Source organism: Phoca vitulina, unplaced genomic scaffold (genome assembly GCF_004348235.1).
Source record: "Phoca vitulina isolate PV1807 unplaced genomic scaffold, GSC_HSeal_1.0 scaffold85, whole genome shotgun sequence".
In the NCBI taxonomy this organism is placed as follows: domain Eukaryota; kingdom Metazoa; phylum Chordata; class Mammalia; order Carnivora; family Phocidae; genus Phoca; species Phoca vitulina.
The window spans coordinates 63456-78507 of NW_022589788.1; the positions used below are offsets into that span (position 1 = coordinate 63456).

Consider the following 15052-nt stretch of genomic DNA (forward strand, 5'->3'; position numbering starts at 1 on the left):
CGAGCCTGCGACGACCTGTAGTTCTTGACCAGCAGGAGGCTGAGCAGGCCCAGGAGGCACTCGAGCGAGTTGAAGACGGTGGAAAGCACCAGGCCACGCTGGTAGTCCTTCAGCTGGCGGCACTTGGCGGACGTGGCGCTGTCCAGGGTGCTGCGGGCGCGCGGCGCGCCGGGGGCCGGGCCGGGGGCGGCGGCCGCGGGACCAGGGGCAGGGCCGGGGGCCGCGGCCGGCGCGCGGGGAGGCAGACAGTAGTGGGAGTACTTGCGTTCTACTAGGGACACGGTGTCGCCGTCGATCACGGCGCCCGCGAAGGCGCTGAGGACCCCGAGCATGAAGACGAGAACGCCGAGCAGGAGCAGGTTCTGGCTGTTCACCGGCCCTGAGGGCCCGGCTGCGGCCCCCGGCTCTCCCGGCGCAGCCTCTGGAGCCCCTGCCTGGGCCGCAGGGACCCCAAGCCCCGGGCCCGGCCCCGGCCCCGCGAGGGGCGCGTCCCGGGGCCCGCAGCAGAGCAGGGCGGCGCCGAGCAGCGAGAGGCCGGCGGCCAGCAGCAGCCCCGAGTAGAAGGCGCCGGCGGCCGCCCCCAGCCGGAACGGCTCCCCGCGCAGCTCCGAGCCCAGCGAGAAGCACTTGAGGCCGACGGCGGCGGCGCTGAGCGCGCAGGCGAGCAGGAGGCAGGAGGAGAGCGCGGCGCAGGCCCCGCGGACGCTCCACTTCATCCTCCGCGCCCGAGCCGGCCCGCACCCCGCGCGCCCGCCGCCGCCCGCCGCCGCCCCCGCCGCCTGCGCCTCCTCCCGGCGCCGCGCGGCCGGACCGCCGGCCTCCTCCTCATCCTCCCGCGTCCTCCCTGGCCCGCGCCGCCGCCGCCGGAGTCCGCATCCTCCGCCTCCCGCCGCCGCCGCGGCCCCGCGCCGGGAACCGATGCGGCGCGGAGGACCGCAGGGCGCGCGCGCCCCCTCCCCAGCCCGCGGCGCCCCTCCCTGGACGCTCCACTCCCCCCACCCCCCCCGCGGCCCCCTGAGCCCGGCCCCGGCCCCCCCCCCCCCCCGCCCCCCCCAGCCCCCGCAGCCCCTAGGACGCCCCTCTGCCGCCTCCCCAAGAAGAAGTGCCCCCTCTCTCGTCTCTCCGCCTTCCTCCCACTATCCTGGCCGCTTTGGGAACACCACCCCCCACCCCAGGGTTCTCTCCCCTACCCCCGGCTCCCCCCAGGGGTCCACCCCCCAGTACCTCCCACCTCTTGTGCCCCTAGGTCTGCACTTCCCCGAGGACCAGGTTCCACTCCCACCGGCCTGCCAGCGGCCTGGAAGCCTGAGGAAGTTAGCTTGGGGTGCAGGGAAGGGGGGAAGAGGGGAGCCGGGTGCTGAAGGGGTATGAGGGAGAGCCTGAGTGCAGGAGAAGGGCAGGGGGCCAGTCTGCAAATCAGGGGAGGGAGGAGGACGCAGGAAGGGAGAGCCCAGGTGGGAAGGAGGTTTGGGTGAGAGGGAGGGGAGATGGGAGCCCAGGGAAGAGGTGAGCTTGGGTGCTGAGAGGGAGGGTAGATGGGAGCCCAGGGAAGAGGTGAGCCTGGGTGCTGAGCGGGGGGGGGGGGGGGGGGGGGGGGGGGGGGGGGTGGGTGCGGGTGTCTGGATGCCAGGGAAAGGAGAGAGAAGGAGACCAGGTGCTGGGACCCTCCAGCGCAGCCTGGGAATCGCCGGCTCGTGCGTGAGGGTGGTGGGGAGGTGGGTAGAGGTGCTGCCCAGCTGGAGGTGAAGCCTCAGGCAGAACCTCGGATGAATCTCATTTGGACTTTAGCCTAAAAAGCCCTTCTCCGGGATCATGCAGGAATTTTCCTCAGGCTCGGGTACGCGTGAGTTAATTCATCAGAAGGCCGTTCACGGCCTGAGGGCAACGGTGGGGGGTTGGGGGGCGGTAAAGCGCCTCTTTCTGACCCCGGGAACTCAAGGTGGGTGAAGGAAAGCGTGGGCATGTGTGGGGCGAGGGAGATGACCTTCCCCCCGGTCTCTCTGGGCCCTCCATCCTCTTCCTGAAAGGAGCCCTGGGATGGGACGTCTCTGGAAGGCCCTCTGAGGTCCCACCAGACCGAGTGGCTGGGCCTGCGCCGGCGCTTCCTTCCACAGCATCTCTGCTGCTGCCGCAGCGAGGCCTGGACAGCCCATGACTCACTCTGCCGGCTAACTGCAGCGTTAAATAACTTTGCGTTGCATCCAGGAGAGGCAGGCGCCGCTGCCGCTAGGGAAAGAGCTGGGGAGAGGCAGCGTGCTTTGGAGCACACCTCCGCTCCGGCCACCGACTTAGCCAGTTCTGGCCTACGGAGACAGCCCCTGAGCTCACAGCTTCATGCCCCTTCCTGGGCAGAGTGCATGTCCACTGGTGCTCGGTAAGTACGGGCACAAGCCCCCAGAGGTTCCTTGCGTCTGGAGAAAGCCGCACCCACATTCGCAAGGCAGCCCGCGTGCAGGAGCCCCTCGCCCACATTTCACGGAAACCATCTGCCCAGTAAATGTAATATGAAGGCCCTTCATGCGGCTCTCTGGACATTTGCGTGGGATTGACTCGAACTGCCATAGCTGTGAGGAGAAGGAGCAGGTTTCACTGTATTTTTAGCAGGGAGTGCAGATTTTAGAACATCAGCTGAACCTCCTCGTTCTGTCCTGCTCCTCATGCAGGATGACTTGCCAGAAAAGTGGGAATAGTGAGCCTTCTTTCACATTTATGGTGTATAGGTTTTAAAAGGACAGTGTGTAAATCAGCTTGTATAATAATCGTGGCACCCACGCGCGTGAGCGGAGCTGCCATGAGCTTACTTCCAATGATTATTCCGGTTTCCAGGGAGACGAGGTTTGCAGCCACCTCCGTGGAGAAGGATGGAGCAGTCTCTCCATTCCCCGTGCGTGCTGCTGCAGCCAGATTGATTAGGCTTTGGGGGCGGAAGTGAACTGACGTTGGCTCTTCCTCCGCCCGCCCCGATCCTGGGAAGGAGGCCCGGAGTCCTCGCGGTGGGGGGGGGGGGGGGAGGGGGGGGGGGGGGGTCTGGAAGGGGGCTGTGTGGTAACTACTATGAAGGTCAGAGGCTTAGGATTTTTTTGAGGTCTGGCCTCCTCTCTCCTTCAGTGCCCCCCCCATCAACCCTTGGCTAGACACTTCCATCCCCCTGACAACCTCTCTGTTCCTTAAACTCATCATGCCTCTTCCTGCCATGGGGTCTTTGCATATGCTGTTCCCTCTTTCTGCTGTATGTTTCCCTTGCCACATCCTCACCTGGATTCTGCCTTCTCATTTCTTAGATCTTAGCTTCACCTCACTAACTTTTGTTCAGTGTCTGCTGTCCTCCAAACACTGTAGAGTGCTTTGCATGGGTTTTCTTATTTAATCCTTGCAACAAACCCTGAGTCGGGTGGCCCTGTTATTCTCACAGAGGCTTTCCATGAACAGGGCAGTTATTTGTGGAGTCAGGGTTCAAACCCAGGCTCTGTGCACAGCCTCCCTACCCCTTCACCTCCCTCTGCCCCACTAACCTCCCTCCCTGCTTCCCCTCCTTCCTGTGTCCCCCAATTCCCTGCCCCCCAGCTCCTGGCAGAGGGGCCCCCATAACAGGTAGGAACTCCTGGTGGTCTAAATGTCTGTCTTTCCCATCAGATTAGTTGCTCAATGCAGGCAGGGTCCATGTCCAACTTGTCCCCCCGCTCCTCCCCATCAGGATGGATTCAGTCCTGACATGGCTGTGTGGATTCAGTGAATGAGTGAATGAATGAGCTGTGACCAGCCACCAACCTTGGGTCACTCTCTCCTGGGACAGAATCTAAATATCTGTTTGGTTCTGCTCACTGGGAGAACAGGCCAGGCCAGCAGGCAGAAGAGGCATTCACCTCTGTGTGGAGGTAAGGGAAGGCTCTCTAGGAGGGAGCCACGAGGGAGGTGGGAGCAGGCAGCCGGAGGAAAGGCAAGGACCTGAGGAGAGAGCTTGGAACTCCTGGACCTCCAGAAAAGTTAGGGGCAGAGAGCAGGTGACCTGTCATGAAGGGCCTTGAGCCGTGCCAGTTTGGAATTCATCTTGAGGATGAGGAGACCCTAGAAGGGCAGGCGCATTGCTGTGGTGCGTGTTTTGGATGAACACTGCCCAGGGTTCAGCCCAAGACTGGGCTGAGGAGATGAAGGCATGTGGGGTTGGTGGGAGCATTTGGGGTACAGGTGGAAGAGTCCTACCCCATCATGGTGCTCATTGCAAGCATTGTAATCTCCCCTATTTGCTGCCTGGCACTCAGCAGATAGTCACCTGTTTTCCCCTCTGTCTGCAGGAAGGAGGGGCAGCAGTCTGTGGTCCCTGTTATTGTTTTTTTAAAACTTTATTTTTATTTGAGAGAAGGAGCATGAGCAGGGGGAGGGGCAGAGGGAGGGGCAGAGGGAGAGGGAGAAGCAGACTCCCTGCTGAGCAGGACCCTGGGATAATGACCTGAGCTGAAGGCACTTAACCCACTGAGCCACCCAGGCACCCCTGTGGTCCCTATTATACGGAGCTTCCTTTTAGGGTGACCCCATAACCATCCCTCTCTCATGGGAAGGGCCTCTCTGCACCTGAAGTGATTTCTGACACCTATAACCAGGGGTATGAATTGGAATGACCCACGCACATTTTGAAAACTGATTCTGTTGCTTTCTTACGGAAGCCTTTCCCCCAACCCCTGCCAGACTCAACTGTGAAGCCCCTTCCCTCCCAGCCACACAGCATAGCCAGAGGGGCCCCCTGGGAGGGAGTAGCTGTGGTCCACAGTGGGGTGATTTGGGGCACTCAGAGGTCAGGCAGGGGACCCACTCTGGAAAGAAGCAACACCTCAGTGAACAATGACTTCAGACAGGTTGTTGGGGAAGGAGGAGTGATTTTAAACATCACAGAGCCCACCAGGTGCCACACGCTTCCGCAGGGACCAGCGTAGCACCTCCAGGCGGGATGCATCACTACCTGATACCTAAAGACAGGGAACCAGAGCCCAGAGATGGTGACTCAAACCGTCATGTGTTGTTTGTTTGTTTGTTTCTGACTACAACAGTAATCATGCTTCAAGTGAAGAATATTTTCCCTATCAGCTTTAAATTTCATTTTAATATTTACATGTTTATTAGCATTTGAAATCCAGTCTCCTAGAGAATTGACTTCAGTTAATTTGTCTGATTATAATTTTTTTTTCTAATTTATCATTTAACTTTTCAGTATTTTTATCCTTTATCTTTTTAACTGGCTAAATAGTCAAATTTTTCTTCTTTATTAATTCTCAGCCCCCTTTTTGTAGGAACAATCAGTACTGGTCTTCACTTATGGATGTTGTGTGTGCATTTATGTGCCAACTCTGCATAGGTATGATTAATCTAAAGAACTCCCTCTCATGAAACCAGAGCCAGTGAGTTCTGCGAGACACAAGAATGCACCTTAATTATTACGTTAAATGCTTGTATCTTGTGAAATATAATAGATCCACAGAAAAAGTCCATAAAATACACATGTAACAGCTTAATGACTTATAAATGAGCATCTAGATACTTGCCACCAAGTCAAGGAGCAATATTGCAGGACTTGAGCACATGGCAGGCCCCTCCCCAATTGTTGCCTCCCTCCCAGAAAGGTTCTGCCAACTTCATTTGAAACCACTTCCTTGTGTTTATTTATACTTTTATCACCTAGGCATGCACTCCTAAACATTTTAGTTTGGCTTTGTGTGTTTTTTGAACTTCATATAAGTGGAATTATAGAACATGATTGCTCTGTGTCTGCTTTCTTTCATCCAACTTGATATCTGTAAAATTTATCCCTGTTGACTGATGTGTCTGTAGCTCATTCACTTTCATTGCTGGATACTAAGCCATTATAAGAATATGCCACAATGTATTTATCCATTTTACTGATGACTTGATTTGATTGTTTATAGTTTAAACAAATAAAGCTCTTGTGAACTTTCTTATGTGTGTGTACCACTATGCTTTGGCGTGCATTTTGTTGGGTCATGAGGAATATATCTGTTCAGATTTTTGTGCCCTTTTTTACTGAGACACAATTTATGTGCGATTAGCAATCACTAATTTTTTTTTTAAAGATTTTATTTATTTATTTGACAGAGAGAGACACAGCGAGAGAGGGAACACAAGCAGGGGAGTGGGAGAGGGAGAAGCAGGCTTCCCTCCGAGCAGGGAGCCTGATGGGGGGCTCGATCCCAGGACGCTGGGATCATGACCTGAGCCGAAGGCAGACGCTTAACGACTGAGCCACCCAGGCGCCCAGCAATCACTAATTTTTAAGTGTACAACTGCTGAATTTAGACAACCGTACACAGTGGTGTAAGTCATCACCACAGTCGTGATACAGGGCTATTCCAGCTAAGCACAAAGCGCCTCCTGTCAGTCTGTCTCTCCTCACTCCAGCTCCTATGCACCTGCTCATCTGTTTTCCGGGCTATAGCTTTAGCATACATTTTCATATACCTAGAATCATAAAATATATATTCTTTTATGCCTGGCTTCTTGCATTTGGCATAATGCTTTGTTTTTATCCATTCATTCATATTGCTGAGCCTAATTCCACCAAAATTTGTTTATCCATTCACACATAGTTGGATACACCTATCGTTTTTGCATATTATTTTGTTGAAGATTTTTGGGTCTGTGTTAATTGGGGTATTATTTATAGTTTTCATTCTTGTGATGTTTTTGTCTTGTTTTAGTGTCAGAGTGATGCTGACTTCATAAAATGAATTGGGAAATACTCCCTCATTTCCTCTTTTCTGTGAAGGTTTGTATAAAATTGGTATTATTTCTTCATTAAGAAATACTTCAGAAAACACTTCCTTAAGTGTTTGGTAGAATTCACTTGTGAACCCATCTGGGGTTAAAGTTTTCTTTCTGTGATGATTTTACCTATAAATTCAAATACATTCAAAAAAATTTAAAAAGAGTTTTAGGGATATTCAGGTTAAAAATTTTTTTAATGAATGCTAATAGTTTGTGTCTTTCAAGGAATTTGTCCATTACATTTATGCTTTTAGATTTGTTGGCATAAAGTTGTCCCAATGTAAGTGGTTAACTTATAAATTGGCTTTTCTTTTTCAGTCTGTTAGTATGGCAAATGACATTCCTTGAGTTTCAATATTAAACCAACCTTGCATTCCTGATATAAATCCTGTTTGGTCATTGCAAGTAGCATCTGTTGCCTGTTATCAGGAGGAGAAGTACAAATACTTCTGCCCTCTACATCTTGGTGTTAGAGCCATCAAAAAAACCACAGCACAGTCAAGCACTGAAGGGAGCAAGCTTCCTCACACTAGAAGTCACAGACCAAGGTCAGCTTTAGTTGTGAGTGTTGGTCCCCCATGGCCAGTGGGTCCCTCCCAGTGGCTGGTGCATGGCCATTAGCCTGCATGCACCCTTCTTGGGCTGCAGCAGAAAACTCCAGCCCTCACTGCATGGACAGGTAGAGCAGTGGCTTGGTCAGGTGCCACATGGTGTACACACTTAAGCAGAACAAAGGAGCACACACGGAATCTGAAAAGTAAGATATTCCCACACAAGGTGATAAGCCCAGCCAGGCTGTGAGGTTTTGTTTTGTTTTGTTTTGTTTACCTCTGGTTTAGTGGCTTAAAATAACAATGAGTGAATCAAATCTCTTAGTTTGAACTTGAATTTATAAAAGAAAATTTCAATAAAGCTGAAAGAATAAAATGTGGAAAAATTTTTAATTCCTTAGTGTCTGTAGGATCTGTAGTGAAATTCCTTTTTTCATTCCTGATATTGGTAAATTGTGTGATTTTTCTTGATCAACTTGACTAGTTTATCAGTATTTTTGATCATTTCAAAAAACTAGTGGTCAGTTTCATTATTTTTGTTTGTTTTCTATTTCATTGATTTCTGCTCTTTTATTAGTACCTTTTTTCCTGCTTACTTTGGCTTTAGTTTGCTCTTCTTTTTCTAGTTCTGATTTGAGACCTTTCTTCTTTTCTTATATAATCATTTAATGCTATAAATTTTCCTTTAAACATTGCTTAGTAGCTTAAAATAACAAGTGAATTGAACTTGAATTCCTAAAAGAAATTTTCACTTTTTCTTTATACTCCCCCACAACTTTTTTAAGGTGCTACCTGATGGAAGATACTAAATGGGAGTACTCAAACTTGCATACAAGAACTGGGAGGACAGATGGATGGTGGATGGATAGATGGATGGGGGATGGAGGAGGGATGCAGGATGGATAAATAGGATGGATGGATAAAGTAAGATACAAGAGAGGCCTTGCATGGACCAATGATGATAATGGCTCATGAACCAGGGAACAGGATTAACTCAATTCTGCATCTGTGGTTTAAAAAAAAAAGTTAACTTCTTGCGTTATGCTGAGGTAGTACACAGTCTTAGATGAGCATGGCTTACAACAACCAAAGTACCCTCACTCACATCACATGGTTGCTGGACAGCTGCGCTGTGTCCTCTTCATTATGGGACCCCACATGGGGAAACAACCCTTTTGGGGATGTGGTGTTTTTATGGAAATGGGATAAAAGGCAATGGTGAACCTACATTATGGCTATTTAGAAGTAACTTTCTCACTTCCTCCCACATTAGCCAAAGCCACAGGTCAGTTGCTTGAGGTTAATTGCAGGGATGGAGGGGTGGATCTCAATCCTGTTACTAGAGTGTTGGCCACTGCTTCACAACCCCAGCTGGGCAATAGTGTTTTCTCCCAACTCCGGGCCCTGAAGCCACCTTACTTGCAGCTACAGTTTCTTCGGAGCAGACTGATCCTTTGAGCCAGACTATTCTCTCATGGGGCTTTTCAGTCTCCCTCTTGGTCCTTGGCTCTATGATCATTACTTGAGTTTTTCTGTCTCAGTCCACTATAATCACACATCTCCTCTGAATTGAGGACCCTGTCCCTTATTCCTTGTTGTCTAATGCATTCCATCTGTCTCTTCAGTCTCCCTTCCTGTGGTGAGTCCCACTCTGAGATCCCAGGCTTGGGACATGCCAATCTTCTTGGCTGGCTGAGAAACAGGATGAAGAGGGAAACCAAACCTACAGTAAACTCCAGTCCCCATTGGTGCCAACAGTGCTTCGCCCAAAGCCTGCCCCAGCAGGTGCCATTGGATGTTTATAGGACCCGACTTTTGTTCAGACATCCATCCTCTTCCAAGTAGCCCAGGTAGCTCAGGGACAATGACCCTCCTGTTCATTTGCAACCTCCTTGGGAGCTTCCCAGGTGAAATCTGAAACAGGTCTCCAGACCGAAAGGGCAGGAAGAGACAGAAGAAAGAGGCAATCTACTTCAGGTTGGCAAATGACAAGTTTAAGAAGCAGGGAAATTCACCCATGAGTCTTGTCTGGGGTGGCCACAAGACAAGGAGATCTTCACATCTGCCTTCCAGAATCTTAAACGTTTACATAATGGTCTTAATGGTGTTCAGTCACAGATACCATCCAGATGATCTCAACACATTACTTTCTCAAGTCTGTTCTTTGGAACAGCTTCTGGGAGTGGGGAGGTCAAGCAGAATGAACATTCCAAGGACAGAGGAGGGAATGAAGAGCCTCCATTTACCCAGGTCCAACTCACAGGTCGACCAGCTGTCAAGTCCTCTCAATGTCCTCCTCCAACACCTCCACCAGCTCTAGGGTTGGGCTATGATTAACCTAAGCCAGGAGGTAGCAAACATTTTCTGTCAAGGGCCAGATGGTAAATATTTTAGGCTTTAAGACCATATGGTCGGGGCACATGGGTGGCTCAGTTGGTTGAGCAACTGCCTTCGGCTCAGGTCATGATCCTGGAGTGCCGGGATCAAGTCCCACATTGGGCTCCCTGCTCAGTGGGGAGTCTGCTTCTCCCTCTGACCCTCCCTCCTCTCATGCTCTCTCTCTCTCATTCTCTCTCTCTTTAAAAAACAGAAAAAAAAAAAAGACCATATGGTCTCTGTTGCATGGGCTCAACTGCAGGCAGCCCATTGTGTGGAGTCCACTGTGGGCCACCTCTCCCTAGAGGCCATGCCTTTCAGGGGTCCCTCCCCTCTCCACTGTAGGCTCTGCTGGACTCTGTGACTTCTTGGGGGCCCAAGATAAGCCAGTCAGCCCTGACTGCCCCTGCCACGAGCTGGGGACCCCCGGTCAATGTTGAGGGGTGCAGAGCTGGCAGGAGGAGAGAAGCCAGCCCTTGAGCTATAGGACCCACAGTGTACTGCTGCAGGGACCCCAGGTCACCCAACCTCCTGAACTTGGGTTGTGTGAGATGACACATTTCCTTCCTGTTTAAGGCAGTTCAAGCTGGTCACTGCTACTGTCCTGGCTGCTCTGAGCAGGACCTCACAGCAGCATTGAGCACCCAGGTGGCTGGGCCCCAGCTTACCGCTGCCCACCCACCCCAGGACACTTCCAGCTTCATCTCTGAGGCTGCCCCACGTAGCATTCACATCCTGTATGTGTGGTGCTGGCAATGGTCTCTGGGTGGGAAAACCTGCTTGGAGGCAGGATGGAGCTGGGAGGCTTCCATGTGGAAGCTGAGCAGAAGTTCATGGGACAGAGCAGAAGGGGCGATAATGCACATCTAAGGTCTGGGCTGGCTCAGCCCCAGCTGCTGTCCTCAGGGGCAAGCACTGGCTTGGGGGTGTCTGGTGCAGCTGCCCACTGGGGAGACTGTGGTCTCAGAGGGCCAAGTTCCACTTGGCAGGGCCTGGTTATCAGAGCTGGCTTTGTAGGATACAACAGCTGATCTTTTAGTAAATGCAGTGGTGAATTTGATGAGTCACCTGGGCTGGGCCACCGGGTACCTAGATACTTGGCTAAACATGATTTCTGGGTGGGTCTGTGAGTGTTTCCAGATGAGATCAGCATTTGAATCGGTGGACTCAGTAAAGCAACCTCGTCCAACCCTTTGAGGGTTAGCCTAGAACAAACAGTGGACAAAGGGAGAATTCCTTCTGCTGGACTGCTGAGCTGGGGCAGGAACATACACCATTGCTTTCCTGGGTCTCCAACTTGTGGACAGCAGATTGTGGGACTTCTCAGCCTCCATAACTACCCGAGCCAATTCCTTGACATAAATCTCCTTCCTTCTCCCTCTCTATACCCTGTTGGTTCTGTTTCTCCCAGGGTTCCTGACTAGTACAATAACTGAACTGTGATGCACAGACAAATGTCTTACAATCTTTCCTCTGCAGTTACAGAAAAGCTGCTCAAATGGCTAGAACAACAAACTGCAGGGGGAGGGCTGGTTCCAGCTCTGTCCCTACAAGTTCTTGGGCTCTTCTGTCCTCTGGTCTTGGCTCCACCTCAGACTTGTCTTCCCCAAGACAACTGCAACTGGGGTAGGTCCAGAAGAAGGAAAAAGCCATGACTGCTCAATGTGGGCAAGGAGCTTCCCCCTCTGCCCCTGTAGCAGTTGTCAGGAAACATTCAGTGTGGCTCAGCTCTGGTCCCCAACCAGTCTGGACAGAAGGCTGAGGCTGGCTTAGAGAGGCAAACTGTAGCCCATGGGCCAAACCTGCCCCCCACACACACCTTGTGAGTCACCTACAGCTGTCCTAACCAAATACACAAAGTGGGGGCTTACAACAACAGAAATGTATTGTCTCTTAGTTCTGATCCAAGACCAGAAGTCCAAGACCAAGAGCAGGTTCCCTCTGGGGGCTGTGAGGGGAATCCGCTCCAGACCTCTCTCCAGCCTCTGGTGGCGCTTGCAATCCTTGGGGTCCCTCGGCTTTTAGACCAGCCTTCCAATCTCTGCCTCCGTCCTCAGATGGCCTTTTCTTATAAAGACACCAGTGGTTGGATTTAAGGCCCACGCCAATCCAGTGTGCCCTCATTTTAAATTGGTTACCTCTGCAAAGACCTTATTTCCAGATAAGATCACATTCACAAATTCCAAGTTATAAAACAAAAAGCACAAGTTAATTCACCACAGCCTTCTCTGTTACAGTTTTGAAAAGAAAAGACAAGCAGACCCCAGTGGTGCTGAGAGGGTGTCTGCTTCTGCTTCCCTGCTCCCTGGGCACCCACCCCATGGAGGCGGAGTGCCACCTGGTTAGCAGTCACAGCTACTGGTCCTTCTTTTGATTGCATGAAGTGAAACCATTAAAGTTCTGTACGCTTTGGAGATCCCATCTCTTCTGCTCTCTTCCCCTGGATGTGTGTTTGGGACAAATGTGGGCTGCCCTGGCTCTGGCCACCTGGCCAGCACACAAGGCCACTCCTCCGTGGGGTGCTGTCAGCAACAAAGTTTCCACTCCTCCAGCCACTCTCCCACCTGTTCCAGAACTGAGCAGAGAAGAGGGCATAGTTTATTTTCCCTCAAAACCCAAACAGAAATACCCTAAATGTCCATGAAGAGGAAATTGAAGAAGCTATGGAAATAGAATAGAATAGAATTCTGTGAAGCCACCAAAAATTTTGATGGGCAGGTTATGAAATGTCCTGCATCTTGTGGTTTCATTACAGAATGGTTCACATCAATGTGCGTGCGAAGAGGAGGCAGTCCGGAGAGATCTGACACCATCAGGATGCATGTAGCTCTTGGGATGGAAACAGCATTAGTGAGTGAGGTCTGCACCTCCTCCCATGGACACTTTACCTCTTCGTGGCAGCTGGAGGCGTGATCTTTCTCTGCATCTCTAGCTCTCCAACAATACGTGTTTTCCCGTGTGACTTCTACATGTTCTATTCCAATGGAAGAGCTGCATCCTGTTTGGTGGTGACATGCTGGCCCTGGAATTGTCTTAGTGTCCCAAGTCCTTGCCTCTGGTCCACCTCAGCCACTTCCGACTGCCCACCTGGCCCACCTGGTACTGACCAGTCTCTTGCCCAGGGAGGGCACCGTCCCCCTTATGGTGGGCTTTTCCTGCCATTTCTGACTGTGGATGAAATGCCACTCAATGGGGCAGGGCATCTGGGTTTCTGAATGGCTGACAAGGAGGTGGGAGTACCCTGCAGATGTGGAGAGCTCATTTCATGTGGGCAAACTGGCCAGGAGGAAGCAGGACACTGAAGGAGTAGAGAAAAATCCCCCTCCGTCCTCCTTCTGTGGCTGTTCTGAGGTGTGGCTTCTCTGTGCCAGCCTGAGGGGCAACCAGAGGTCCTTGCGAGCCGAGGCTCAGGGTGCTAGCATGGCTTTGCTCCAACCCTCCCCAACTCACTTTCTGCCCACCCCCACTGCTGCCTGGGATCGAATCCCCCTTATGAAGTATTTGCACTTAAGCCATGCCCCAGGCTCTGTTTTCTAGAGAATCCAAGAGTGTAAGTTACATTTGCGGCATGAAAAAATGCCCCAAAACTAGTGGCTGAAACAATTTCATTTACTCATGGTTCTGTGGGTCACTCATCTGGGTTGGGCTCAGCTGGGCAGTTTTTCTGACAGTCTTGCCTGAGGTCACATCGAAGCCGTGGTCAACTGGCAGCTGGACTAAGATGACCTCTCTTGTAAGTCAGGCAGCTGGGGCCAGCCCTTAGCTTGTTGGACTAGGGGAGACCTCAGCCGCTGCCGCAGCTCCTGCCCTTCCCCTCCGCGACCTGCTGCCCCTGGGCGTGGGCTTACCAGGGACAACCAGTCACGAACCCCCCAAATTGCCCTTGAAAGCACCCCAGATCTTGCTGGGATGGAGCCAGGGAGGCCCAGACCATCAGAAGGATGTGTGTTCTGCTTCCTGCCCCCACGTCTGCCCTTTATGCTCCAGTTGGCAGTCCCTAGGACCACAAGGAGCTGGCCGTCCCCCCACAGTCCCAGCAGAGGCACATGGTCCTGGGGTTTGCAGTTCCCCACCCCATGACTGGGGCTCAGGCACATCAAACCTGAGTCTGCCCTACCAGAAGATAACCACAAAATGAGTGAGAAAGTGCTGATCCTTCCTGGACGCCATTCCCCGAACACCAAGCTCAGGCCTTGGCTTTCTCTTCTTGGTCCAACATTATTCCTTACCCAAGATTTGCCATAAATGCCCCCCCCCACCAACCCACCCAGGTCAGCACAGAGCCCAGACAGGTGGATATATCAGCCCCTCATCCCACTACCCCCTACTCTGCACTCCTCCTTCCATACCCCCTCCACTTAGGTCTCCATCCTCTCCCACATCCTCCAGGGCTCCTCCCCTCTCCCTGGTCATGCAGGGATGGGATCCTCAATGGCCTGTTGTCAGTAGGACCTCACGGTGTGCTGGTGCCCATGCCACATACTTTATAGCACCATTTCTCACCCCCCCTAAAAAAAACCCCACAGCAAGATCTTGTTGGCCAGAAGCCAAGTGGGGGCCTGGAGAAGCTGAGAGACTTCCCTGAGGTCAGGTAGCTGGTGGGAGCAGAGGATGGAGCCAGGTTGTGGGTGCATGCCCACCCTCAGCCCACACGACGCCCCAGGCCCCATCCTGGGGTCAGAATCTGAGGCATCTCCCCACTGACCCCACCCTTTTTCCCAATGGTGACATGGCCAGTTAGCACCTCTCCTATCATTCCTCTGGCAAAACTCACCCTATGGAAGTACAAAGCCTGATGGATGTGTCAGTTCTGTGCACTGGAAATGGAATGAAATTCCTGAGTGTGAACTCTGATTTTTCTCATCCCTGCCATCCCCTGCCGTTCCTCTTGACTGGTTAATTTTAATTTCAGGCATAATGCTACTTGTGAGATTGCATCCTCTCCACAGTTTGGGATAAGATACTGGAGTTCTCTTCATGTAATAGCTATTTAAGACATATTTCTTGTTATAAATGGCTCCCAGGGTGTACTTGCTAATTTTGAAATCCCACATTATGATGAGGTAAAATTAATAGGAACCTAGCAAAGGAGAAATCCCATTTCTCCTCAAACATCTCCCACATTCATTTGTGGAGAGGCTACCTGTCGTATCTGATGGGCCCTTGCACACAGGTGTGCATCGGAGGGGTGTCCACAGGCCCCCCTCATGGGTGCGCCTCTCAGGTGTTCCTCAGGAGCGTCTCTTGTGCACATGCGTCACGGAGAGCATCTCAGAGTGTACTCATAGGTGTAGCTCAGGCACACATCACGGGCACGCCTCTCGGGTGTACCTCAAAAGTGCATTTCACAGGTT

The 15052-nt window shown here is 52.0% G+C and overlaps 1 protein-coding gene across 1 annotated transcript in view; it reads right to left on the reverse strand.

The window, feature by feature from the left end:
- The window catches only part of TMEM271 (transmembrane protein 271), a 5788-nt gene extending 5041 nt beyond the window's left edge, over positions 1–747 (reverse strand). Inside the window, exon 1 of the mRNA XM_032395507.1 lies at positions 6–747. Coding sequence (XP_032251398.1) covers positions 6–716 — 711 coding nt within the window. The 5' untranslated portion in view covers positions 717–747. The remainder of the gene's footprint in view (positions 1–5) is intronic.
- Between the last annotated feature and the right edge of the window lie 14305 nt (positions 748–15052).